At 41.8% G+C, this 25,623-nt stretch overlaps 1 protein-coding gene across 1 annotated transcript; it reads right to left on the bottom strand.

The window, feature by feature from the left end:
- Positions 1 to 208: 208 nt before the first annotated feature.
- Positions 209 to 24,235, bottom strand: lmo1 (LIM domain only 1). The gene is made up of 4 exons (XM_040011940.1): positions 23,305 to 24,235; positions 9,886 to 10,099; positions 2,236 to 2,361; positions 209 to 727 (listed from the first exon to the last, which is right to left on the bottom strand). The coding sequence occupies exons 1-4, from the start codon at positions 23,324 to 23,326 to the stop codon at positions 622 to 624; spliced, it is 468 nt and encodes a 155-aa protein (XP_039867874.1). The 5' UTR covers positions 23,327 to 24,235; the 3' UTR covers positions 209 to 621.
- Positions 24,236 to 25,623: the final 1,388 nt, after the last annotated feature.

Raw genomic sequence — 25,623 nt, 5'->3', positions numbered from 1 at the left:
ATTCCATCAGAACTCTGCAAAATGTAATAAAACTTGTTTTGTTGCATCATGTTTTAAAGAGGACTTCAAATATTTTTTTTTTTTCTCGCCTGCAGGGCTCTTTACAGCATTGCAGTTTTCTGATACATGATTACATATCAACACGTGGGCCAACTCCTTCCAACAACAACTTTGGTTTTTGGTAAGAGAAAAAAAAAATCTCACTATGAACATTTAAGAATCTTTAATTCACACTAGTAATAAAATTGCATTACATTTCATAAAATAAATGTTCCAGTTTATATATACAGAGAAAACAGACTGTACATACCCTCCAGTGAACCATTTCTTAAAGAAAAAGAAAACAAACCTGAAACAAATTTCACAAAACATACAAGCAATACAGTGCTCAGCTAAGCAGGCACAACTGTACATCAAAATTTGTAACTGCTCAGTGTTGAGGGGGGGATGTGGGAGGGGCAAAAAGTTTAACATTTACAATAGAGTCCTTAGGGACTGATAAAGGGGTCTTAAAAAGTATTGCAGGCAAGCAGACAGACGCTTGTCTTTTTTCCAAGTGCAGCGGAACATCCATCTCGTGTGTAACGTGTGGAGCCGGCTGTTGCTGCCGTCGGGGTCCAACTATTGGACCTGTGTCTCAAAGCTCCCATTCAGCTGACCTTCCTCATAGTCCATTTGACACAAAATCATGTTGTTTTTTAGGAAAAACTTGTCCCCGACGCAAAACCTGTTGGCACACAAAAACAAAAGGCGAAAAAAAAAAAAACATTGTCAAAAACAAAACGAAAACAAAAAGATGATTAATGCTGGCATCACGACAAAGTGGTGTGTGTTTGTTGACTGGTTGACTCTGCTCTGGCAGTGAAAACGCTGCGTTTAGGATCAGCAGGTACTGATGATTCTGTTTGATCGCACCCATTTGGCTCGAGACATTTTACCTCATGCGCCGAGACCGCGGCTCGCCAGATTCAGAGTCTGTTTTGATGGCCATCGTAAAATGTGTGGTTTCAAATAAAAGTAGATTAAAACCCTAAACAGTTTCGAATCAAACAGACACAGGCGCTGGCACCCAATGAAAAGCAGGTCAGCTCTCCTTGGCCTGGCAAAAGCGGCGGTGGCGCCGCAAGAGTTTCCAAGGAAACTCTGCCACGGGGTTAGCTTTTCACACACCAGTTTAGTTCCGGTGCTCGAAAACATTTTTCCTCCAAAGTCTCACAGTCAGTTGGAGAGGGAAAAATAACACATAGCAGCCTGCCCCACTGATGTTCTTCTGTGTGCTGCTGTTTGTTTGTGTGACACAGTGGACACAGCTCCATAATGTGACTGAAGGGGAGTGAAGATAAGAATACAGCTGAAAATGGCTTGGCTTTAGTAATGTGCCAGGCTGGTAACACAGTAAATAAAGCTGGTAACGGTCACAGCCGTGGCAATACTGTGCCAGATGAGACCTGGCTTTGTGTCTGCCAGCTGAGAAAAGAGACTGCAGTCATAATTCCCTTACAGCAGGTGTTCACTATGGTAACTGAATCTGGTCTGCAGAAGGTTAATGGGCTTGTGCTGTGTGGAGGAACAGGGTCACAGCACCCCTGACAAGCATGCAAAGGACGTTCTGCTTTCAGAGAGGTGCCATTACTGACAGTATATTAATGGGAAAAAGCAATATTTGGCTATGTCATATTCTGTGTACATCATACCATACAGTAGGCTTTGTGCTTGCTCCAATTCTATAATAGTTCCTATCCCTTAGGAAAATGCCATTTCACACCTGTGTCTATTCTCTTTTGTGCAACAGCATAAATCTGGAGGACGTCATTTTTTATTTTTTTTTTGTGGCTCCTTTGCCTCCTCGGACAAATGAGAACAAAAGCTAATTTTACATCCCATTGGCTTAAAAGATTTACAGATCTAGCCACAAACAAGGACAAAGTGCTGGCAGCGTGACATAATAGAAAATAATTAGCAGGGCATTACAAATGCAATGCAACCTTGATTCTTGCAACACAAGCCAACCGCAATTTACTCCCCCCACCACCAATTATAAACTGTGGTCTGCAATAATGGAATGAAATATAAAATTTCTTTTCCACCTGAGATTATTTTTTAAGAGCCTCGAATATTTAAGCCACTGGCCATTTTAACGCCCTATTTGTGTGTGTGTGTGTGTGTGTGTGTGTGTGTGTGTGTGTTTTTCTTAAATATGCAATGTTGTTGTGCAGTTATGACCCCCATTCTTACCTCTGGTTACAAAGCTGACAGGCAAAACAGTCCAAATGGTAAACATTATCTCTGGCTCTCATCACCATTTCAAAGGCTGGGATCAGTTTACTGCAGGCTGCACAGTTCCCCGTTGTACCAAAGAGCCTGAAAGACAGAGCGCACAGACAGAGATTAACCCACCTTCTCTTTACCTAGATGCAGTAAAAAGAGCAAACAAACACGTAGCAAAATGACAGCAAGAAATGTAAAAGAAAGAAGTTCAATAAAAACAGGGGCTTTCACAGGAAAAAGGGAGTGAAAATCGAATTGAAGGCAAAAATCTTTCTTGGCATCCAGTTGGTATATTTGTTAATGAGAGTTACAAACATAGATCTTAATTCTTGGCTAATGATCTAATTATAATGATCACATGGTTTTAATCTCCTTCTTCAAAGAATTTCCCTCTCGCACACTGCAAAAGCAACGAAAACAGGTCTGAGGCAAACCATTTGAACTGCTGAAAGTTTTCTTCTTTCAAAACAAAACTACCTAATGAGTCTGTCTTCAACCAAATCCAGCTGGATTTTTTTGCACATGAGGCTACACTCTATAATGTAGTCATAAGTTCAAAAAGATTTCTGTTACAAGGATTCAGGCTCAAACCCTCGCTCTCTCGCTTTTCTCCGTCTTCCTCTTTCATTCAGAGAAGAACCTGAGACAGTGATGGTAGATGCAACCTTGAGGAGTTAACTAAATGTTTTACAGTGAACAGACTCACTGCTCAAACCTCACTGCAGCTTGTTTGGGCTTATTAGATAGGAGCCAAATGATAAAGGTCACAAACACAGCAAGGAGGCACTGGTGTAGATCTCCTCAAAGCCAAAAAAAAAAAAAAAGGAACCTCAAATGCTTTCCCCAGTCAGATTTACATTTTCATTTTCCAAGCGCCTGCCCCTATGTTTAATTTGGAGATTCTGAAGCACAGATAGATTTATATATTCTGCAGCAGGAAAAGGACCGCTTCACAGCTTTGCAAGAGGGGATAAGGCAACAGCAGATTGTCATTCCAACAGTATGTTAAACACTTTCCCCCCCAAACTTGTAGAGCTCAGACAGAGGAGTCCCCGTGTTGATATTCTGCCTCGTTTATGCGAGTCCCATTCAGTTGCTTTCACCTTGTTAAAGAAAATGTCTATCCAGCAGCTCTGCTTCTAATTAGGGGCCACTGCCCCAGAGGAGCAGGAAAGACAGAAACAGAGGGAGAAAGGTTGTTATGTTCCATGAGAGGGATTCACAGGGTGTTAAACTGAAACATTGTTACAACTGGTTACTGTTTCAGTAACAAAAAGGAGAAAAAAAAATACTGAATGTTCTCATACAGTAGACATCTGCCACCCACGGGGTGCTCTGTAACTCAAAGAATGTTTTTTCCCCCCCTCTTTAGAGAGACACAAAGACTTATCCAAACAGCTTTAAAAAATTGCAATCTCACACATTCAGTATTGATCTGAAAACAGAGCAAATACCAGTGCTACAGAACCTGACCTTGTTATCACACTATTCCAGCATTCATATTACAAGACATGAGTGAGTTTGTGTGGACAAAGCACAAGTATTGGCAACCGTGAACTGTTGAGTTTCCAGCTTATAAATTAACCCCTTTTCTCTCTCTCTTTTTTTTTTTTTTACCTGGATGGAAAAAAAGAGAAAACTCCAGAGCACCCAGAGTCATCATGACATTCAGAGACTCTTCCATGTAGTGAGCAGGTCATAGTGATGTCCTTTCTCTCCCTCAGGGAACCTAAGCTATAAAAGAGCCTAGAGAACCCTTGGTCATTTACAGCAATTGACATGCACACACCTATAGCAGCCAGAAGGATTATTCTAACCCATCTCCATTACACCCTGCTGGGCTGCAGACATGGTGCTCAGTTGATACATAGAGGTTGTGAAAACGCCTGGTGGGGAAGCCCAGCTTGCTCCTGACACCAAGTTCCGCCTTCAGTCAGAGCAGCGTGTCACATCTGTGGCTACTTTTTACTTTGCGGCTACATCTATACTCTCCACAAACCAGTAATTCAAATAGTGTGGGTATAACCTCTTTTCCACTCTATTATGAGGGTTATTTGAGCTCGTCGTTGGATACGAAACATTTACAACATAAAGCCTGCAGAACCTGGTAAACACCCACGTCTTTCAAACTCCACAGTGAGAAAGTATTCTGCTAATGGCACAAAAAAGGGGTTAGAGGCCTTTGGTATGGAAGGACGGTAACGTCTCTCATAACCGGTCTGTCTTAAGCGTCTTAATAGTCTTTCATGCTAACCTGATTTCCTTATCAGCTTTGTGATTTGAAATCGCAGGCAGATATTTGGCACAGAGAAGTTGGAGTGCAAAAAAGTGCTCTCGGTAATCGCTGTGTCCCACTCATACTGTTCTTCAGCCAACAGCTGACGTGTCTGGGTTATAATGTGGCATCAACATATGGCTTAATTGAGCCCCTTGTGCTAAGAGGAGATTACAGGCTGAGTGAACTGTTCAGCACACATTATACTCTTTTCTTCCTGCTCCTATGAAACTAAAAGGCAGTCAGAGAGAAACACCACTGTAGCAGAGCATCCTAAGTAATGAGTTTCATACTAAAATGCAATGTTAGCCAACAGATCCCAACATATTAGCACAAAAATGAAGACGCAAGCTACTCAGAGTCACCTTTAACTTGTACTTAAGTATAGATTGTGTGTGATCGAGGACTCTGCAATTATACACAACATGTGTACTACAACATATATAAAACTGCATTAATTTTAACCGTCATTTTTTATAAACTTGACATGCTTCACCGCACCCAAACAGTGCATTCCACGAACATAAGCTGTAAATGGGTTTTGTTCATTAATTCATTTCATTTAAAGTAGATTTTCTTTTTGTTTGAATAGACTATTTTTGGAGGAATTCGAATGCATTGTTCTGACACATGTCCCGTATTGTAGGAGTGCAGTGGCTCATGCACTTCAATTTCCCTGGCCATTTGGATTAAATAAATCAATATTCTCTGAAGAAAAGTGTAAAAAAAAAAAGAAAGAAAGAAAAAAAAAATCAACATCAACACCATTTTTTCAGCATTTATGACTGGCAAATTTCTCCAGCTTGTAATGCACCAAGGCCTGTGTGCTTTGCTGATCAATCATCGGTATTGTAGCAGGGTTTGTAGCAAGAAGCCCTCTTTTAAAATTCAACAATTCTGTGGTTCATATAAATGGATTAAAGGGTTAGAAGTGCTGATTTGGATTGCTCACCACAGCCTGTGACGCATTCTCATATGGATTTCTAAATTGCATAATGCAGTATAAGTAAAAGCAAGCTGGATGTGCTTATTAGATGAGTGTTGTGTTTTTGCAAACTTAAAAATGTCTTTACTGGCAGTAGCGGCAGAACTCAAACTGAAGTGGTAATGCTTTTAGGTATAAATACAAGTTACGTTTTGATAAAGATGTGCTAGCATCCTGCTAAATTTGCTATTGTTGATGTTTTGCAGTTATTACTGTTATGTCTTAATCTTTGTGGAAAAGATCAACAATGAACATTAACCTTAGCTCTTAAATAAACTGGCCGAATCTTATCGTAACCACCTCGTAGTACCGCATCAACCAAGTAGAGCACTTTGCTTTCAGACTGATGGCTTGCTTTTGTTTCTTAAGTAGAATAGGAGGCAGAGCCTTCAGCTTACAGTTAGGTCTGGGTCAGGTGACCCTAAATCCTCCCTTAATTATGCTGCAATAGGCCGAGGCTGATGTGGGCTTCCCATAATGCACTGAGTTTCTTCTTCACTCACTGTGCACTTGTATGTACACACAGTGTGTTTTTTGCCCCGTCTTTTGTCCCAACCGGTCGCAGCAGATGGTCGCCCCTCCCTGAGCCTGGTTCTGCTGGACGTTTCTTCCTGTTAAAAAGGAGCTTTTCCTTTCCACTTTCGGGGGTTGTTTGACTGATGGGGTTTTCTTTGTATTATTGTAGGGTCTTTACCTTACAACAAAAAGTGCCTTGAGGAGACTGTTGTTGTGCTTGTCACACTTGCATCAAGTGGTGGCTTGTGTGTGCTACTCTAACACAGCTGGAGTTCACAGGTCATTGGAGAAGTTGGTGATCAATGCAAATTCGTATAATAGCCTTGCCACCCCATAGTTTTGCAATATGGGGTGGCAAGGTAAGAAAATGTTAACGACATTTTTGTACCACTGTTGTCGTTCCATATTCTACGACATGTCTTTAACGCACACTGTGATGTTTTTAATGTGTTTTTTGCAGACAGAGATTAAACATTTTATAATTAAATATTTCAGACTGCTAAATCTAAGGGTGGCAATGCCGGGGTGTGAGAATGTTACTATAATGGCCATGAAAGAAAGACTCTCTATGCCAAACGTAGATTTTTACTTTAGACACTGATCACCAGTCTTGGTAAGTATTAGGATCAAGACAGCTTAAAAAACCTTAATATATCTGCAGTATAATATGCAGCAAACTGTATTATCAATAAAGTAATTTTGTGGTTCATCTAATGACCATAATTGACACCTTTCAGATACACAGTGATGAGTGACACCTTAAATTGCATCTGTAGACACGTAGAAATGAGAATAGATATGTGTGTCCCTGCTTAACAATGCTGAAATTACTCTTATCTCACCATCTCAAGATTATAGGCTTTGTTTGGATCACTTGCCGTCATTATTATGGCTTAGGTCTAATTATATGCATGCTGACTTTGGGTTTTTAAACAATTAAGTTGCATTTTAGGTTCTTAACTTTATAGAATTTGTATACTTGCCTTATCCCTGCTTTCTACCATCTTCAGTGCAGGGGAATGAAGCCTATTCTCGACTCCTTAAAAGAGCTCCTATTTAGTAGCTAAAAATGTAACTTTGTGTGGTGGTGTGGGATGTTGCGAGCAAAGTTGGACGGCAGGAACATAAAGGAGCTCTCCTTCCTCTGTTATTGAGTTATTACAATGGGTCTTTAGAGAAAAGAGGGCCTTCTTTAGTTCTTTCAACTCGCTGCTTTGCTAACTTCAAACCCTTAAAGCTCCTACAGTGCATCATCTGCCTCTCTGAATTGCTTCTCTCAGATTGGGCTGTGGCTCTTGAAGTTTTCTACCTGTTCTCTGAGCTCTTTGAGACTTCCCTGCCTGCATAGGGTTTGTCAGATTTCATAAAAGGGAAAACTGTTAATGCATGCGTCGCGTGTTCTGACCTTCCTCAACAGTTGTGTCTTTTTTGAAAGTGTAAACCTCTGTACAGATCTATCTCGCCTGAAAAAGAAGAGCGACTGTTTCACTTCCTCAAGGAGTAAGAAGAAGACTGATCTGAAAAACAGTCACATCCATGTGGAGCCATCCTTTATCACATTGCTATTCAGCTGGTTTTAGGATAACTTATAATGTCCATTATCTTGAAAACGTTTTCCTCTTACAGTTAATTACACCACATTTTGATAAGTGGCTTACTATTATGTCCACTCTAATATATGAAACAGAATATTGAATTATTTCTAGCTTCATGTCCTGATGATCGTATCATCACTATATATACGAGGGGTTAAAGGTTTTACGACTTCACCAAAAGACTGACAATAAAGAAAATGCTTAATAAAGCTGCTATTCTTACAAGGAAGTTGCTTACAAAAAGAAAGATGCAGGGAACTGACATCAGGTGGATTAAAACTAAACTTTTTGATGGTGCATGGTTTTGAAGGGCACGGGAGGACACTGGCTGAGGTGTGCATTTTGTGTGTTTGTGTGTGTGCGCGCGCGCGCGCTGGAGTGTAATATTCAGTAAAGTGTGGGTGCATTCAATAAGTTGCTAATGCCACTGAAGGACAATCACAGATGGAGCTCCTATAATAATTAATGTGAGCATGGCAGGGTTCCAAACCCTGGGAAATAACCAAAGTGTGTTTGATCCACTGCTTGTATTTAATGAAGTGCGGGAGGCTAATTCAGTGTACAGATTTAACTTCATTACTGCAGGTGAGCAGAGCCTTCGTCTTACTACAGAGAAAAGAAGGAATGAAAAGGAAACCGGCGCTGCATGGAGACTGCATCACCTACTTTCAAATACTCTGGTCTCTCAAACTGCCTCTTTCCTATATACGCAAGGCAAGGGTTTTAATTTGTTCCATAATAGAATTCATCTCGAGCATCTCAGCCATTAAGTGTTCTGCATTTGTCGCAGGCTGAAGAGCAGGCGAGTGGGATGGATTTCATTAGACAATCTGGGGCAGCAGAGGAGCACAGGAAGCTCTCTACAGCTCCGTCCTTTTTATTCTTATTTTAGTATTCCTAACTCTTGATTCCATATGTCATTCTCTTCATTTCATCCCTTCTGTGACCTCTACATCTTAGTGGCCTAATGTGCGAGAAAGCTTTTCCTTCTCCCTTTACAGTGCCAGTAGGCACTTATGGCTTCAGGGTTGAGGTTGCTGTCCTTTCAGCTGATGTATTTTACCAAGTGAAACTCTGAGCTTCATCATTTTTGCCTTCTCTCGGTCATTTGCCCATTTATTATTACCTCATCTGCACCATCTGCCCCTTTTGGGGGAAACATCAGGTCTTAGTCAACCTCTCACTGAATCTTAAAAGCATTAACTGTGGGTGGGGACTGATGGATGGTAATGGCCTATCTCAACGTAACATCCCTAAGCACCTCTCAAGTGGGCTGTAGGCTTCTTCCAGGTCGAAGGAAGAGCTGAAATAAAAGTGAAATGTCATTAAAAGGCATCAGTGAGGTAGAGGAAAGCCAGGTTGATTAAAGCTCTCTGTGCTGAATTTTAGTGGCTATTTAAGTGATGCTGCTCTTTTTTAATTTACCATCTTAAATTGGAATAAACTAATCAAAACTTAAATGGGTAGCAGTAAGAGATAAAAGTGAACACGCTGTGAGACAAGGAGGCAGAAGGAAAATGGAGAAAGGGGAAGGGGGGAGGACGGTGCAGGGCAGGGTGTTTCGGGAGGAGGGGCCTAGGGCACCGGCATCTTTAAGTCGGCCCCAGGGGGATTCCCCCTCAAATAAATGGTAGGGAATGTGACCTAACGCCCAGGAAATGGTCATGTTTAATTTAACAAGCAGATGGCAGGGGTATCAGAAAGAAGGGGTGGGGGGGGCAGCACTAGTGAAGCAACAAGCCTGCCTGGAGGTTTCTCACAGCCTACAGTGCTGATACAACCAAAAACATGTCGTCATGACAGAACTCTAGTTCATTGTTCATGTAAAGAAGAAATATATATATGGTTGTGTATCCACGTGGTTTATCGTAGATGTTGGAACTGTGATTTGTGTTTGTGGACAATTTTTTTTTTTTTAAATAAAAAACAGGAAGAAGGAAAAATGGTGTTCCAAAAATTGCCCGTATTTTTCTCCTTATGCAAAACAAATTAGCCTTCACCTGTATACATTCTGTAAAAGAATAAGGCGTTAACCTTATCTGATGGAAATTGATTTTAAAAGTGTTCGCGACTCATACTGACAAAGCACAACAAACCCTACCGGGAGGGTTATATGCGAAACTGAAAAGAGAGGAGGGAACAAAAAAACAACAACTCTGCGATCCTTTTGAGTAACACAATTTTTGGAACGACATCGCTTTTGTGCTTGTTGTGAGGGGAGAAAGGTGATTGTGTGTCTTTCTTGCCTCAGGTAGTCCCTGCGACAGAGGATGAGGTTGGCTTTCGTATAGAGGGTGGAGCCCACCTCCCCCAGGCGGCAGTCGCAGCAGGCACATTTGAGACAGTCCTCATGCCAGTATTTGTCCAGGGCCTTGAGCAGGTAGCGGTCTTTAATCTTGCGATTGCAGCCAGCACACCCCTTCTGTTTCCCTTTGGGCTGGACGGAGAGCATCGGCACACCTGTAGTGATAAGGAGACAAACAGCCACGCGTGATTTACGGCCGGGGAACACGAGTGACTTTTCATGTTCTCTTTTTGATAAGCTGGCTGCTTCTCGAGGCGTCTAAGCCTGGCCTCGCACACGGCCACAGCACACTGCCTACCTGCTTCATATGCATTAAAGAAAACATTCTTCCATGTAGATAGGCACACAGGTCACATTGGACTACAAAGCCTCGACTTACTTGTTCCACTAAGAACATGCTGTAATACAAAAGTTACATGATCACTGGCAGCAGGCTTCAGAGGACGGGGCACGTTTCAGGTAGTTCTCAGAGTTATTTTGCTTACCGAGGTATTTACAACAAGCTGCGTAGTATGTTAGTGACCTATCATTTCATCAAAGCCCATTTCACTCAACTGTCCACAGCTGTAAAAGCTCCTTGTGGGCTTTGTTTGGTATAGATTAACATTAACCTTTTAAAAAGCCTCTGACCACAAAAACGTTGCTACCAGACCCCAGTGAGATATGTTATGGCCTAAGTGCCTTTTAGCACACGCGGGGACACACACACAGACACGGACTCATATACACACGTGTGTGCGCACACAAATTGCCAACACACACAGTGCTCCCTGCTCAGAGCATTACAGCCTTTCCTCCTTTTACACTTATCTGTACTCATGTGTCTGCAATGAGCGAGCCTAAGTTACCAAACTCGCAAATTGCCCTGCTGTCACGCAGGTCCCCTTTAAGTGCGCCTTTTAGCCTCCTAAAGGACAAATAAAGTCCATTTAATAACTGCACTAAACACTAATAGTCTATGTGTGGTTGACATTTGTGTTTGGACTAAAAGCCCCCCTCAGGCCACTGCTGGTACAGAGGCAGGGGTGCGCAGCTCCCCTCTGTAGCACTAACAGGTCTGCCACAGCTGAAAGCACAAGACAACAGCTCTTAAGACACTCTCTCACACACTGAGCTATTGATCCATCTAAAAGAACACACAGTGGACGCCACTTGCCACTCTACTTTCAAAACACATTTCTCTCCCTCTCTCTCGAAAAAAGAAAAAAAAAAAAAGACTGGACAGTCTGCAACATGGGGGGTCAGGCCAACATTTTGTATGTGTGGGCATCTGTAAAGGGCCCCATTTTAAAGACGGGTTATACAGTTTTATATGAAATGTCACTGTTGCACTTTAAAGTTGTGCATGCGGTCCAAACACACACACACACACACACACACACACACACATGCAGGCGTTTCTCAGGAATGAAAGTATGCAAACATGTGACATATTGTGTAGTTGTGTTATGTTACGTGTGAATAAGGTCATCCTGTAGTTGGATCCGTTTTAACTTCTGCAGTTTACTGAGCGATACACACAACTTCAGCTGGTAACAAGGGACTGCTTCGCTCCGCGCTGTTTTTCTCAGCTCAATCTGTCAAGTTCGCTCTCCTTCACAGAAGTCTTACACCGCTTTTCAGCAGAACTTCTTTGGAACAGAAAATCATTATCATTCTCCCTGCCTTTTTTCTCCTTCTTTCACATGCTCTCACACGCAAGCAAGTGGACCCACAAAGTACCTCATTGGATCCAGATTTGCGCTGCAATTTTTTAAGGGCCATCCGCACATCAATAATGCTATGACTGTAATACAAATAGCACCCCCCCCCCCCCCTTCTTTTTTTTTTTAAGGAGGTGAAGGGAATTGCAGGGCTTGTTAGTCAAATTTATGACTTTGGTTTATATGTCAGTAAGTGCTGTGGTGGTGTTGAGCCGTCTTATTTCTTTATCAGAAGTAGAAAGGAGAGGCTAATTGGTCCAGTGCTGGTGATGTGAGCCATCAATTAGTGTTCTGCCTGCCCTCCAGCTCCCTCGTCTCCCTCCTTCCCAAAACAGACCCCTTGAAGCTGCCACATTAGGATCACAAAACCTGCTATAAATACCAATGTTCAGTGTAAATGAAGCTAAAAAGCTTCAAATTCAAGCCACACTGGATAAGGGCGGACTCTTCTACCTGTATTTCATGGCTTGTTAGGGGAGCTCTCTGCAGGTATGCCAACAGTGCTCGCCTGACAGGCTTCTACAGAACTAAAAACAGTCTTAATGAGGAGAGAGAAAATGCCTGTGTGTGTGTGTGTGTGTGTTTCAGAGGTTGTGCAAAGAAAAATATAGAAGTTGCTGCATTTCCCTCAGGGATTTCAAAAATCTTTAATTTGCCTTTTATGACACCTAATTAGTTATTCTACTCAAAATCTTTGCTTTAAATAAGAGAACTAATTATACAAAAAGGTCGTTCCTCCACCTCCGGCGGGCTACTCGTAATTGGTCGAGACCACCACCACTCGCAACACTTCCCTTAAACATATCGCGTGTGTTTTACATCACATTTGAAAAGGCCAAAGCTTAACCCATCATGGAGTTACTGTGTGCTGCTCAACACTTTTTTCCTTTTTTTTAAATAAAACGCTTCTCGGCATCATTAAGGTGACAACACAGACTGTTTCTTCATGTCACCGAGGTTTCTCTGTTTCTTTATGCAGATGTCCTGGTCCTTAGGCCTAACTAAGAAAGACACCTCAGCAGAGGAGCACCAAATGTCTGCCAAGAAACCAATATGCCTCTTCCTTGCAGCAACACTGGGGAGGGGGAAAGAAAAAAAAACCCCCAAAACACAAGTTTGATGTCTTCTACCAAAGCAGCCTCTGGAAAACGGCTTTAATAGTAGTGTAGCAAGCAGTAGCTAAAACCTACTAAACAAAGAGCGGTGACAGAAAAAAAATGATTGTGTAAAGTAAATGTCTTTTCAATTCCCTTAATGCCATGAGACATTTTCTTGCACCTGTCACCACTCCCGGCGCTCTGTGAAACGGTGGAGTAGAACAGACCCTCCAAAGCTTGCCACCTCCCAGAAAGAAAAGCTGCATTATGAAAGGAAGCAGCAGACTAGGAGGCAGCCTCCACTTAATCCAATCCATTTAACAGATACAAGTGCCACTGACCTTCCAGTGTCATTTGATGTTACCAAAAGCATGCCTCTCCACATCACGATTCATTCTCCAACAAGGGATGCATTTTACCCCTCAAAGTGGAGAGACAGCACTTGGCCTGCCAAATATCCTTCCTGAGGAGAAATTTAATTTGCCATTAGCACTGTGTGAAAATGCCTGTCATCTCCCTCTTTTTCCTCCCCTTTAAAGATTGTATCTTTCAGGAATATGTACAGTTAGTTTTACTCAAGCCAAGCAGTCTGTCAAAGCATGTATTTCCCATTATAGATAGCATCCGATTTCTGTTACCCCATTTACACTTCCATCTGTAGAGCTATCAACAAAATCACATCAGTCCACTAACCTTTCTGATATATTTAAGGTTTTAAAAGAAAACACGCTGGATGGAGCACTCAAGGAAATACAGGGGAGGAAAATGGAAAAATACAATTATCACACAGACATGGGAAAACCTGTAAAAAAAACAAAAAAAACAAAAAAAAACCCTACAATTTGCCCCAAACTCCCTTTCCCCTCCCCATCATTACCATTAAAGTGTTGGTTGCTATTTTAAAACAAGTGAGCAGGTGCTTGAATGGTATTCCGCATACACTAATTTATACGAATCCCGGAGCCACCATCAGCTCTGCTGTGTCATTTCATGCAGACTAACAGGAAGACTGGTTAGTCTTGTATCAGCTTCTGTGGGCGTAAAGGTGTGGGAATGATAATATTAGTCTGAATAATCACCTGCTAAAATCAGCACTGTTTCTTCTTATATTAAATTTACAATGAAAGAAAAAGAAAACTTGACAGTAAATGTTTATTCACTAAAGAACTAAACTGATTTCATATCAGAAATAGCTTTAAAACAATATAATTTTAATGTTGATTAGCCAGTTGTCTCATTTGATAGGGAAACGAACTCACAAATTCACCCTTTCACTAGTCAACTGCTGTGCATGCACACACACCCACACCCACACACTCCCAGTGGAACAGCTGCTCTCACAGGCACTCAACCTTTAATGGCAGAAAGGACAGTTACATCTGCTTCTCTGTTTGTTAAATGTCTTTTGATCAATTAAAAGCTCTGACGCCATGGTGCGATGCAGACTTTGCTGGTTCACGGGGAGGTAAAGGATCTTGATGAGACTCGCTCAGCCTTCCTGACACATGGGGAGGGAGGTGGTCTTTCAAGGAAGTGGAAGCTGGCCCTGGGTGGGCCTCTTCTTGGGGGCCCCTATAATTCCAACTCCCAGCTGCACTAAATAAGAACGCGTTAGCCACCGGCGTGGTGAATACACAGAGCGCGATGCTCGGGGAAATTAGATACTGTATTAGCAAATGATTGCATTTATCTGGAACAAGCGCATGTGTCATTATCCCCACCACCACCACCCTCTCCTTTATTCAAACCACTCCTGCACAAGACATCGGGCCGGATATTAACCAAGTCTTTAAACTGCTGCATGAAGTTACAAACGATGCTGAGCTCAAATAACTCGAAAAAGTGAAGAATAGTAGAAAAAAATCCAAACTTACTGTGCTGATTTTGGTCTAGTTCTTTATCCAAGTGTTTTGTGCTTCAGCCATGTTGTGGCCTTGGCATTGGAAAATAAAATTTGTCCCTGGGCCAAGGTGTCTGCCACTGAGGTTAATAGGCATCTCATGCAGATGTCTTGCTATTGTGCGCATAAATCAGCCCCTTTTCATTCAGCTTCCATCATTGCTGTAATTGAGTCCGTAGACGTGTTTTTATATCTCCGAGACAAAATACAAGACATCTGGTAATAATATCAGCTGGAATAGACATGTCAGTCGAAAGCAGAGTGATGAGCGCATTCTGAATGATAAACAAAATAAAGAACACTGAATCATGTGCCTATCGTTAGCTGGCGCATATGCAAGGAGCAAAAGAAGAGATATGCATGAACACGTGCATATGCTCTCTCGAATTAGGCCCAAGTCAATATTACATTTCATACTGGCTGTGTTTTTTTGTTTTTCCCCCCTCTCATAATTTGCTCTAAGAGCCTACTATGTTACCGTGCGGCATGCTACTTTTCCAGATGGTTGTGTATGAATGCTAGGGTCTGTGAGGTGATTTCTGGGACTGTATGCATGCTATGATTATGACATAATTAACACCCACAGTAAGTGGGAGAGAGCAGACAGGGCTGGTGCAGTTGAGGAGGGGACTGTTCATTAACAAGATGCACTCTCTCAAACTTTGCAGCTTGCTGTGGCTAATAAGCCCCGCTGAAACGGAGCCCAGCCGTCCCTTGCATTGACCCTGGCACTGCCCAGGATAAGGGAGGGTTTTGTCTCCTGGAATAATTGCTCTTTTCACATGTTACAAGTGTCCTGACCCCCACGGTCGGCAGCCACTTTCCCTACCATAATTACTCCTGATCCGCTCCAAATGAGTCAGGCACATTAGGGCTGCAATAACACTGGCCCAGCTTCAAGCGCGGCATGGGGAGTCTCAGCAGAGCAGCCTGGAACAGGGCTGCCTTTTCTCCCAGCCTACGGTCATTTCCATCACGTCAGAGGTGCATTTCTTACACTTGAAGTCAGCACGAAGGCCCTAGGCCCTTTTTCTAAAGGCTTACAGAAGGTATTGTTAGCTCCTGGTGCTCACTACTCACTGTGGTTTGGCTGCACACTCCATCCCAATTAACGGAAAACTTCATTAGGGTGCTTTTTTTCCACACTTTTCAGCCCCCTATTATTTTTAATTTATTCACATGGGGTTAATTAAAAGAAATGTATCACAGAGATATGCAACAGCTTTCTAATTAAATTCATTGCTGCTTTTTTTTTTTTTTTCAAGACATGAAACTGGCAGAGTTTCCAAATTATTACAGAAGGCGACTTGTTCCAACACTTGGTTGCTCAGTAGTAGGTTGAGATTAGAGCTCTGCAAGGTAAGCTGTCAACAGCAGAAAGAGAGTGAGGGGGAAAGAATGAGGAAAAAGAAAATGAGAGTGGGGGATTAAGATGAATGAGGAGGAGGAGAAGAGACGCAAAAAACAGCCATGGTTTGATCGTGCAGTTTTACTCCAAATAAACCCCAAGAGAGGTCTTAAAGAAGGAAGACTGTCAGTGTTGACAGATCAAGGAGACCATTTGATATTTCATCCAGCCAATCACATGTGGGCTCACTGTTGAGCTTTGTCTGCCGTTGGTCTAAGGTGTTTAGTTCTCGAAACCTGCCATTTTGCAGCTTTTCATTTAAGTGCAAGCTGTCAATAATCGAGAAGGTGAATGCATCTTCATCTCAGTTGAGTACAGTAGGCACAAGATCAACTGACATTTTCCCCAGAGTCTCCATTTGAGATTGAATAAAGTTTTTAAAAAAATCTATATATTGTCAAACTAGATACTTTTAAACCTTTATAGAAGGTTTATCTGCCACTTTCTGATTCCTGTCAAGAAAAAAAGAAAGAAATCAAACCATTAGACCCGTCACAGCCACTTTCCGCCATCCGGAACAGAATGCACAAACACTTTTCAGTCCACATTAAAAATGCATTTGGAGATGGAAAAATGGAGCCCTCTAAAGTTTGTGTCACTCATGAGGTCAGGAAGTGATGTACGAAATCCTTCCCACTCCCCAGCAATTACTGCACACTTATTATTTCAAAGGATATGCCAGGAGACAGGTGTGCCATTCAGGGTCCTCGGTGTGTTGAAAATGGAAGGGAAGACGGAACACCATACTGTGGTGCACTATGTGAGGTTCTTTAATCTTGAATAATGCAAATTCCCCACAGGGGGCAGTTATTTGGCAGCACAGGCCTCTAATGTCATTCAAGCACCTACTCCCACACCTGATGGGGTAAATAATGAGGGAGGTTGGGTGCACAATTAGAGAAAGAGGTCTTCATGAAGAAGCTGTCTCGCAAAGTCAGGCCTGTCCCAAAACTCTCAAAAGGGAAACGCCATAGAGGATATTTGATGTTTCATTATGAAAATGGTCTTAATGAATACGTTTGAATACTATTTTATTACCCCGTAATATAAAAGAGCTATGCCATTCCCTCTAGGAGTAATTCCTGTTGCTGGCTAAAATCAAATGGCTGGTCAAATGAAATGTAATAAAATGAAATGAAAGGTAATGTGATTGAAACGGGGGCCAAAAGTGTCTGAGGAACAGGTTTAACTTTAACTTCATTGGGAAAACACACACACACACACACACACACACACACACACACACACACACACACACACACAAATGGCATTATTTGATCAGAAGCTGTATTTGCAAATACTCAGATAGTCAATATCAAAAGCCTAATCTAACTCTAAGGGGCAACAAAAAGGCTGTCTTAATCACGGGCTTTAATTAGCTATTTAAGATTTTATTACCTAAAGGTCAACCAATGAGGGGTTAGCTCTCAGCAAGTTGGCTCTTATTTAAGTGAAGGCACCCAGGCTCTTCTATTTACCAACAAGATAATTGCAAGATCTTAATAAAGTGTGACGGCTCCACCCTCCTTTCTTTTGGATTCCGCTATTTCATGCTATAAATCAGCTTTTAATTTTGATGTTTTGGGCATAAATAAAAAAGAAACGCAAGCATCAGTTTAAGTATTTCAATACGTGTCATTTTAAGCTGTGTAAAACATTAGAACAAAAAGGTTTATGGCAAATTTATGACAAAATTAAGTTGCCCTAAAAGAATCAAACTAATTTTTCAGAAACATTGAATCTGCTTAAATCTGTTTTCAGAAGTTGAGAGTGGAGTGAAGTTAGTCTGAAAGTTTAAAAGCCCCGCTAGCAGCCCCTAGAGGCTGCGCTGCTCCTTACACTTACAGGAACAAAGTCTCTTTCACTGACCAGTGAACACTTACACCCTAAGAAACAAATCCGCACAGGCAGGGCCAGAGACAGAGTGAAAATGTACAACAATCAGGGTTTCTGCAAACGGAAATATGACAACGGCAAAAACTATAGAGCGAGCATGCGATGAAAGGCAGCATAGGCTAATAACGCCTTGTTGATTTCCAAGCACCTATTGGCCAATTTTGATGACTTTTAGTGAGGGCAGTGGCAAAGGTTTATCTCATCTGAGATCCGGTTTCCTGAATTTGTATGACTGAATTTGTGCTCATAGATACTGTGATGAAGGATTGAAAGATCAAAACAAACAAAAAAACATATACGCAATTAGGATTTCTTTGTTAGCTTTGCACAAAGCATTAATAGCTATGAAAGTAAAAAGGAGGAGTAAGTAGTAATCAATATGTCATACTGATATAGTCAATCGATTCTTTAAAATCTCCGAATAGGGTTTTGCGATTAAAAAAAAACACATGTATGCATACTTTTAAAAAATGTGCATCAGGGGATTAAATCAGGAGGGTTTAAATAAAATGTAGGTTAGTTTGATTTGTGACACAAGAAGGCGTTAAGAGGCTGATAGGATTCGAGAGTCGGGTCAAACATGATTCAGGACGCACCATCGTAATCAAACAAACATAAACATCCATTTATATTTCAGGTATTTCAGGTTTAAAATCTTTCCAAATGTCATTTAACCCCCCCCCCCCATTGTAGCAAAGCTGCTGAAGAACGATAGTTGGTGGCTTTGTAGTTTTGACATCTGCTCATCTCAAGAACTTTGTTGCGTGTCATTCGTCTCTCCCATGTTTCCTGTCTTCCTTTTCTAAGCCTATGATGACAGAATAAAGGAGAAATGATTTTTTTTTCTCTCAGCGAGCAAAGAGTGAGCTTTACAGAGTGCAGAACGACACACAAGCAGCAGCCGTGAGCATGCAACCGGTAAACAGGTGAATAAATAACTTCATGTTAAAAAACAAAACAACAGCAGGAAAAAAATAACTGATGAGATGTTGCAGGAAGTGTGTACATGTATGTTTGCAGAGGCATCAGTGTATCGGTTTTTTTTTTCCCCCCCTTGCCACGTAAACATGAGCGCAGTCAATAACTGCTGGAGGGAGTCGGCTTCACGGTGACAGGTAGCAGTGAGACTTGCTTTCAACAGGTTCAAACAGATGAAGCAGTATCGTATATACAGTGTATACGCATGTATTGTGTTAGTTATTCAATCAGTGCTGACACCAGTAAAGCGGCTCATCTAATATTTTTAGATGTATTCTTCTGCATTTGCCTCCGAACTTGCACTAAGACACAAGGTTTCCCCCAGTGTCTGTGACTCATCTCAGCTTGTTAGAATATATGCAGATTTGGGAAAATGCTGCATTGGTCCTGCTCATTTTATACTGGCTGAATCTCACCAGTCTCGCAATATTCCTGCTGATGCTGAAAACATCGTTTTTGAAGTGAATAAAAACAAGCCAAAAACAAAAAAGGGGGTCAGACTTGGGACAACACAACAGGGATGGTCTGTTCTCTGTGATGCATGTGGTGGCAGCAGATCTTGTTGTGAGAATTTGTATGATAACATAGCTAGCATGTGGCCTCTGGCAATAATAAAAGGGATGCTCTTACAGCTCAAGAGTGCATAATTGAGTTTGTGTGCCACACTGATGAGTGCAGCAATTTACATCGGAGGCAGGTGGGCGCGCTCGCTAACACGCGTCTCTTAAGTCTCAGTTCAGTCCCTTTGAATTCCACTTAGATCATGGAAAGTGATACAAATCTCCCGCACTCGTAAAATATGAAACGATCAGGACTGATAGGGATCTAGAGGTTTTAGTGGTGACAGACGAAATTGTCTCTTGTGAGGCTTCTGCATTTGTAAGATCAGGCTCAGATTAGATGGAATTAAACACTCGCAGCTGAAAATTGTATTAATGCGATTTTGTGTGCATTTTTTTTTCTTCTGAGCTCAGCTAAAATGAATAAAGTGAAATGATTTACATGGACAGCCAAAACAGTGAGGGTGTAAGACTGTTGCTTGTCAGTGCAGGGTATATTGTGCTATTTATGCACATGTATTTTTTTTTTGGTACCATTTTGTTACATATTTATAAAAAAATACATTTAAAAAAGCACTAGGTTACACTTTGTAAATGTTTCAAATACTCAACTGCCTCCTGACAAACTGTGTGTAAGAGGAGAAAAAGTTCAATACAGGCAACGCAGGTGCCTATAATAAAGCTTAATAAAAAAAAAAAACCGTACTGACTTAAGAAATATCAAACGCAGCAATGTGTTTGTAATATTGTTCAAGCCCTAGAGCACCAAAACCAGATGTAATTTCAATATTTGAAATGGGCAAGTTTAATTTTGAAGTAAGACCAAACCAATAAGCTGAGAAAATAGCAAATACGAGAGAGCAAATTGCATTCCTTTGTAAAAGTGAAAAGACTTAAGGAACATATAAAAGTAATCTCCAACTGGAAATTAGAAATCAACCCTCAGAAAGCAAATAACAGAAAAGAAATATTACTGTCCACTTTCTAAATCAATATAACATCGCTACAAGACAGTATTACCATGGTAACACTGGTAAAGAATGAAGCAATTCTTATTATTTCAAAATAAAAATCGGAGCCCGAAGCCCAAGTTTTATTACAGCAGCTGACAGAAAGATCGCCAGTCTGTATTCATCTGGAGCACTGCTTTTCAATCACATGCTTTATGAATGTACACATTTTTAGTGGACAGGTTGATAACAGGATCTTAAATTAACAAGCACAGGTAACTGGAAACTTGTAAGTAGCTGGAGGTTTTTTTTCTCCTGTTTTCTCCCCCCCGCCCTTTGGTTCAGGTCTGTAAAGAGTATACTGTAGTTATGGTAATGTTCAGCAGGAAGATGCCTTCAGCGTGGACCCACTTTCTTCTCCTGCAGTGTACGAAGAAAGAGAGAAAACGGCTGAGTTGCTTTTTCCACCCCTCTCAAATTATACGCAAATTGGAACCTCATATCGCAGGGTAAAATAAAATGTTGACAGTGAATATTTTGGTACATGTTGCTATTCATTGCCCACTATAACCTGCATATTAGGTCACTTCACAGAGCAGTGCCTGTGTTCCTACTGCAGTCGTCCTCTGTGCTGCCAGACTCAGGGCTCTGCCAGATAATATACATACAAGGATAATGACCTAATCATCTGAGAGTAAGGAGCTAAGTTTACACACAGTATCCACAGGTATCTGCATCCAACATGAAACCATTCAGGATGAGGATTTCAATGACAGCTGACAGGGGTGCGTCACAAATTTTTATTTTACATTTTCGACTCGAGACAAACTTGCGCAGTGGGAAAAGAACTGGTATCAGTCACAGAGGCTCGTTTCTGGTAATTGCTTTTGCAGCACAAATTGTTGCAGACTTTTCTAAGAGGAGTCAGAGTTCAAAAACGGTCTGCCAAACAAGCAGCATCATTACTTTGTTGCCAACTTGGATCGCTGGCTTTGAACACGAGAACAGACACACTGATGATCTGTTTTATAGCCCGCGCAAGGACTGAAATATGAACACTTAGGCGACTCGCACACGGGCATAGTAGTACATCAATCAAGGAAACAAAAAACAAATAAACTAACAAAAAAAAACAAAACAGCAACGCAGAGTAAGCACACATAAACACACGTGTGGCCACCCAGACCCACACCTCCACTGCCACATACGCGTGCATCTGTTTGCGCAGGCACTAAGTGGATACATTAGACGTGAAGGTTGAATTGACAAGCCTATAACTTTGGAGCCAATAAACGCTAAGAGGCATCATAGAGAAAGAGACCAGATCCGAGCCGCTCTGCTGACAACCTGGCCAAAATGCTGGAGCTGCTGGTTGGACCCAGCAAATAAAGGGTGAAGCTTTTAGGCAATGAGCAGCAGGTGATCTCAGCTTTTCTGCAAGTCCTAATGCTCCTAAAAGCCTCTCTCCCTGGTTCTGTAATTGGGCATCAGTAGTTAATGTAGTATTGACTGCATTACATGCTCCTGTGCATCCTTTCCCACTAATGCCATTTGCATCACCTTGTACATTTACCATATTGCTTAGCCAATAACTGTTAAAAGCAATCTGAATCATGAATCATATAGGGAACTTTTAGCAAGACAGACATCCAAAGAAGACAATTTACAGTTGAGTTAATTTGAGTACATTAGCAGCACAACATAGATTCAGCCAGACAGACCAATTTATGTCTCTACCGCAGTCCTTTTATTGGTTTTTGGATGTGTAAGTGAAAGGATGCTCCTCTAAGATGAATGAAAGATCCATTTTCAAACATAAATAATGGGTTACAGATGCATCCATTACTTTTGGAGGAGGAGGAGTCCTGCATAAACTGGAGTGTGCAAGAGAAATATCCCGTACTTTGAGAAATAACATGCACACACACGCACACACGGGAAAAAAGAAGTGTTTTATGGTTGTGGTGGCTGTCAGCGTGCATGCCAGCAGGTGGTCTGTATTGTCAGCAAATCGACCTCAAAATACTCTTAAAGAAGTGACAGAATAAAGACATGCAACACACACCTACTTGGTTTTTAGTTCATCTCAATCAGGTTGTGCAAATGTGTTCAGAGCATATGCACTAAACAGAGCCGAATGTGACGGATGCACTGCACACATCTCAACATCGGCTTAATCCAAAATGGGACGTCATTAGAGGCGAATTTGATTTAAATTAAAATTAATTAGATTGCCTCGCCCATTAACCTAAATACATTGAAATAGATAAGTAATGCAAGTAGGCCTATTTGGATGGAAAGTGAGCGAACGCTGCACAGGCGCTATCCATAATTTGCAATCAAGTTAAAAGCACTCTGCTGTCATCTCCCATCCCGTGGTGATGTCAAAGGCTGCCTCGCCAACTTCACAGACGCAAAAAGCACTTAGGAGGAGGAAAGAAAAGAGGAGCCACATGCACTGCAGTCTGTGTGGAGTATCATCAAACTCTGGCTCACACGAAGAAAGACAAAAAAGAAAACAAAAAAAAAAGAAAGACAAAAAAAAAAGCTACAAACAAATCCCGTTTATAATAAACTCTCCCTAACTGAACTGCAGTTTGGCATTTGTAGGGTTTTTGTGGAAGAGCGCATCAACTTCGTGGTACAGAAAGCACATACGATATTGTTAGTTAACAAAAAAAGGAGGGGAGGGGAAGAGAAAAAATCGCCCGGACCCCATCGTGACTGAATGGGGTTGAAAAAGCCAGCGTTAAGCGGAGGCTGCCGGTGCACAGGGTCCGGGGAAAAAACACTCAGTGTGTAAAATGTCACTAGTTTGCCGCGTTACTCCCTAGGTTATAGCATCCTACGGTGGTAGACGTTACTCACCCTCTTCCTTGTCCAACACCATCGTCCTGAGGAACGAGGAGTCCTTCCTCGGGCGATCCGTCCTCGGCTCCAGCAGGCTGCACCGCTCGGTGTGCTCACAGCTTCTCCTGGAAATGGCTTTGAAACGCGCGGTTGACTAGACTACGCCTCGATAAACCGAAACCCTGGAAAGATGAATTGCCGTCTGCGCGTTTTCTCCCTCCTATCAATAATAATTCACACACGGAATACGGCGATAAACACGACGAGAAACCCCTATCCGGACTGAAGTGCAGCGCAAACAAATAGCGATCAAACAGCGTCGGTTGCTCTTGATAAATTCCATGCGAATAGAATAAAAAAAGAAAAAAAGAGGAGGAGGGGGGCAAAAACAATGAAAAGCGATACAAATCTAGTGTCGCCTATCTGTAACTGTGCACACACGGTCGGATCAGACGCTCAGACTGAACGGCTGAGCTCTCCTCGCTTCTTAATATTCTCTCTTTCCCGTTCTCATTTGCTCCGAAACGGCAACTATATTCAAACAAATCCAATTGCAAATCTGACAACTGCTAAAAGCAAACTCGCGCCGCCTCTCTCCCAGTTTATGTGCCGCGCTCGCCTCTGCTGCTACTGAATAAATGCGCGCAGTTTCCAGAGACCCTCGGATTCCCCTGTTAATTAAATCAATTCATTATGCTCAGATCTGATTAGCAGCCCTTCCCCCCTCTTTGAATCAATTATTCAATACACAAACATAATTGCTTGTGCCAGAGGTGTCTAAGTATTAGCTTATTTAACTCCAAGGACACTAATTACCCCTAGGGCAAGGGAACTTTTCTCATTAATTCTGACAAAACACAAAAGCACAGCTAAGGGAAAGTGTGTGTATGTGTGTGTGTGCGTGTATGTTACTGGTCCGCCTGCCAGTCTGAATGTGCGCGATCGAGAGGGAGAAAGAAGGAGAGCGCGCATGCACCTAAGTTGGTATTGATGCACGTGCGCACGCACGCGGGTGCATGTTTCAGGGAGAATGAGAGAGAGGGAGAGAGGAAGAGAGACGTTGAAGGAGAGCAATAGTGCTTCACTGGTACAGTTTGAGTAAACATAAAACGCGCTCATTGTTTTTTGTTTTTTTCCCCCTTCTCCCTACTTTTTTTCTTCTTCTGCAGAATTTAATAGAAATAGCATCTAATTGTGGTCTGTTTAGCAGTTAATTAGTGTCCAGACACAGTTATCATACAGGCTGCAGATAAACAGTCGTTTCAAAAGACAGCACAACAGATGGGCTGCGTTTTTGATTAGTGGGTAGATAGAAGGTTCAGTTTCGAATCTGGTAATATAATTGTTGCCTGTTATTGCCAAGATGAAAGTGTTGCTGTTTCATGGTGGAGCCTTAAATAGCACCACTTTCACTTGCCCTGCGGAGACTGTTAACCAATTAAGGGTGAGATCCAACAAAGATTAGCCATTTAGGAGAGTAGAGTGGAGTATAGCTACAATAATGTAGGTTCGTCAGCAGCCAGCAGGCTGTCTGTGGTGTGAGCTTGCTCAGTCTGTCCTTGCCTTCTGTTACATTTTGCACACATATTACAGACCTCCTCCAGGCACATCATCATTAGCTCCCATATAAGCAAATTATTGTAATAAACAATAGCGATAATAATGCAATTTCTATTCAGAACTGTTTCGGAGCACATTTTAGTAACTTTGCCGTGGCGAAAGCTTATCTGTGAGATAAAACTTTGATGACGAAGCGCGAGCTAAACTGCACCGGTTTTGAGTTGATTATAGGTTCCGTTTTAACACTAGTCTACAGTGGATGAACTATGCATGCTTTATTATTCTGTAATTATCCTGCTCTGCATTTGAAATAAACATTTTATAGGCCTTTCTAATGTGATCATGCACTACAAATCTAAGGTATAAAGCTGACTGTACATGGCCCGTAGGGATAATTTCAGTTTTCAGCGCAGCAGGCTGTGGTGAGATTGGGTTGGCCCTCAAATCAATGGGCTGATCCTTCTCTGTATAGCGTTCTGGCTGACACGCTTGACTTTTCATCTCCACGGTCACATAGATTGATGACTTATGACCGAGAATGTATGTTTGCTGACCTCTAGCAAAGTGAGTGACACATAATTAATCCAATCACACGGAAAACTGAGAAGGAAAGGGGAAGAATGGTTCAGTATCATCAGGGCTCCACTTCAGGAAGTGGAGTTTTGAATGTGAACACCATTATGTGGATTTCTGTGGATTTGACACAGTTGTTTCACTAGAGCCTGCTTGCTATGAAAAATATCTTGTAGATGAGAGGTGCCGTGTATCTTAAAGTCA

This window comes from Simochromis diagramma, unplaced genomic scaffold (genome assembly GCF_900408965.1).
Source record: "Simochromis diagramma unplaced genomic scaffold, fSimDia1.1 OVJJ01000603.1, whole genome shotgun sequence".
NCBI classification, from domain to species: Eukaryota; Metazoa; Chordata; class Actinopteri; order Cichliformes; family Cichlidae; genus Simochromis; species Simochromis diagramma.
Note: the sequence above shows the minus strand (reverse complement) of the source record. Positions and strands in the feature narration are given on the sequence as shown.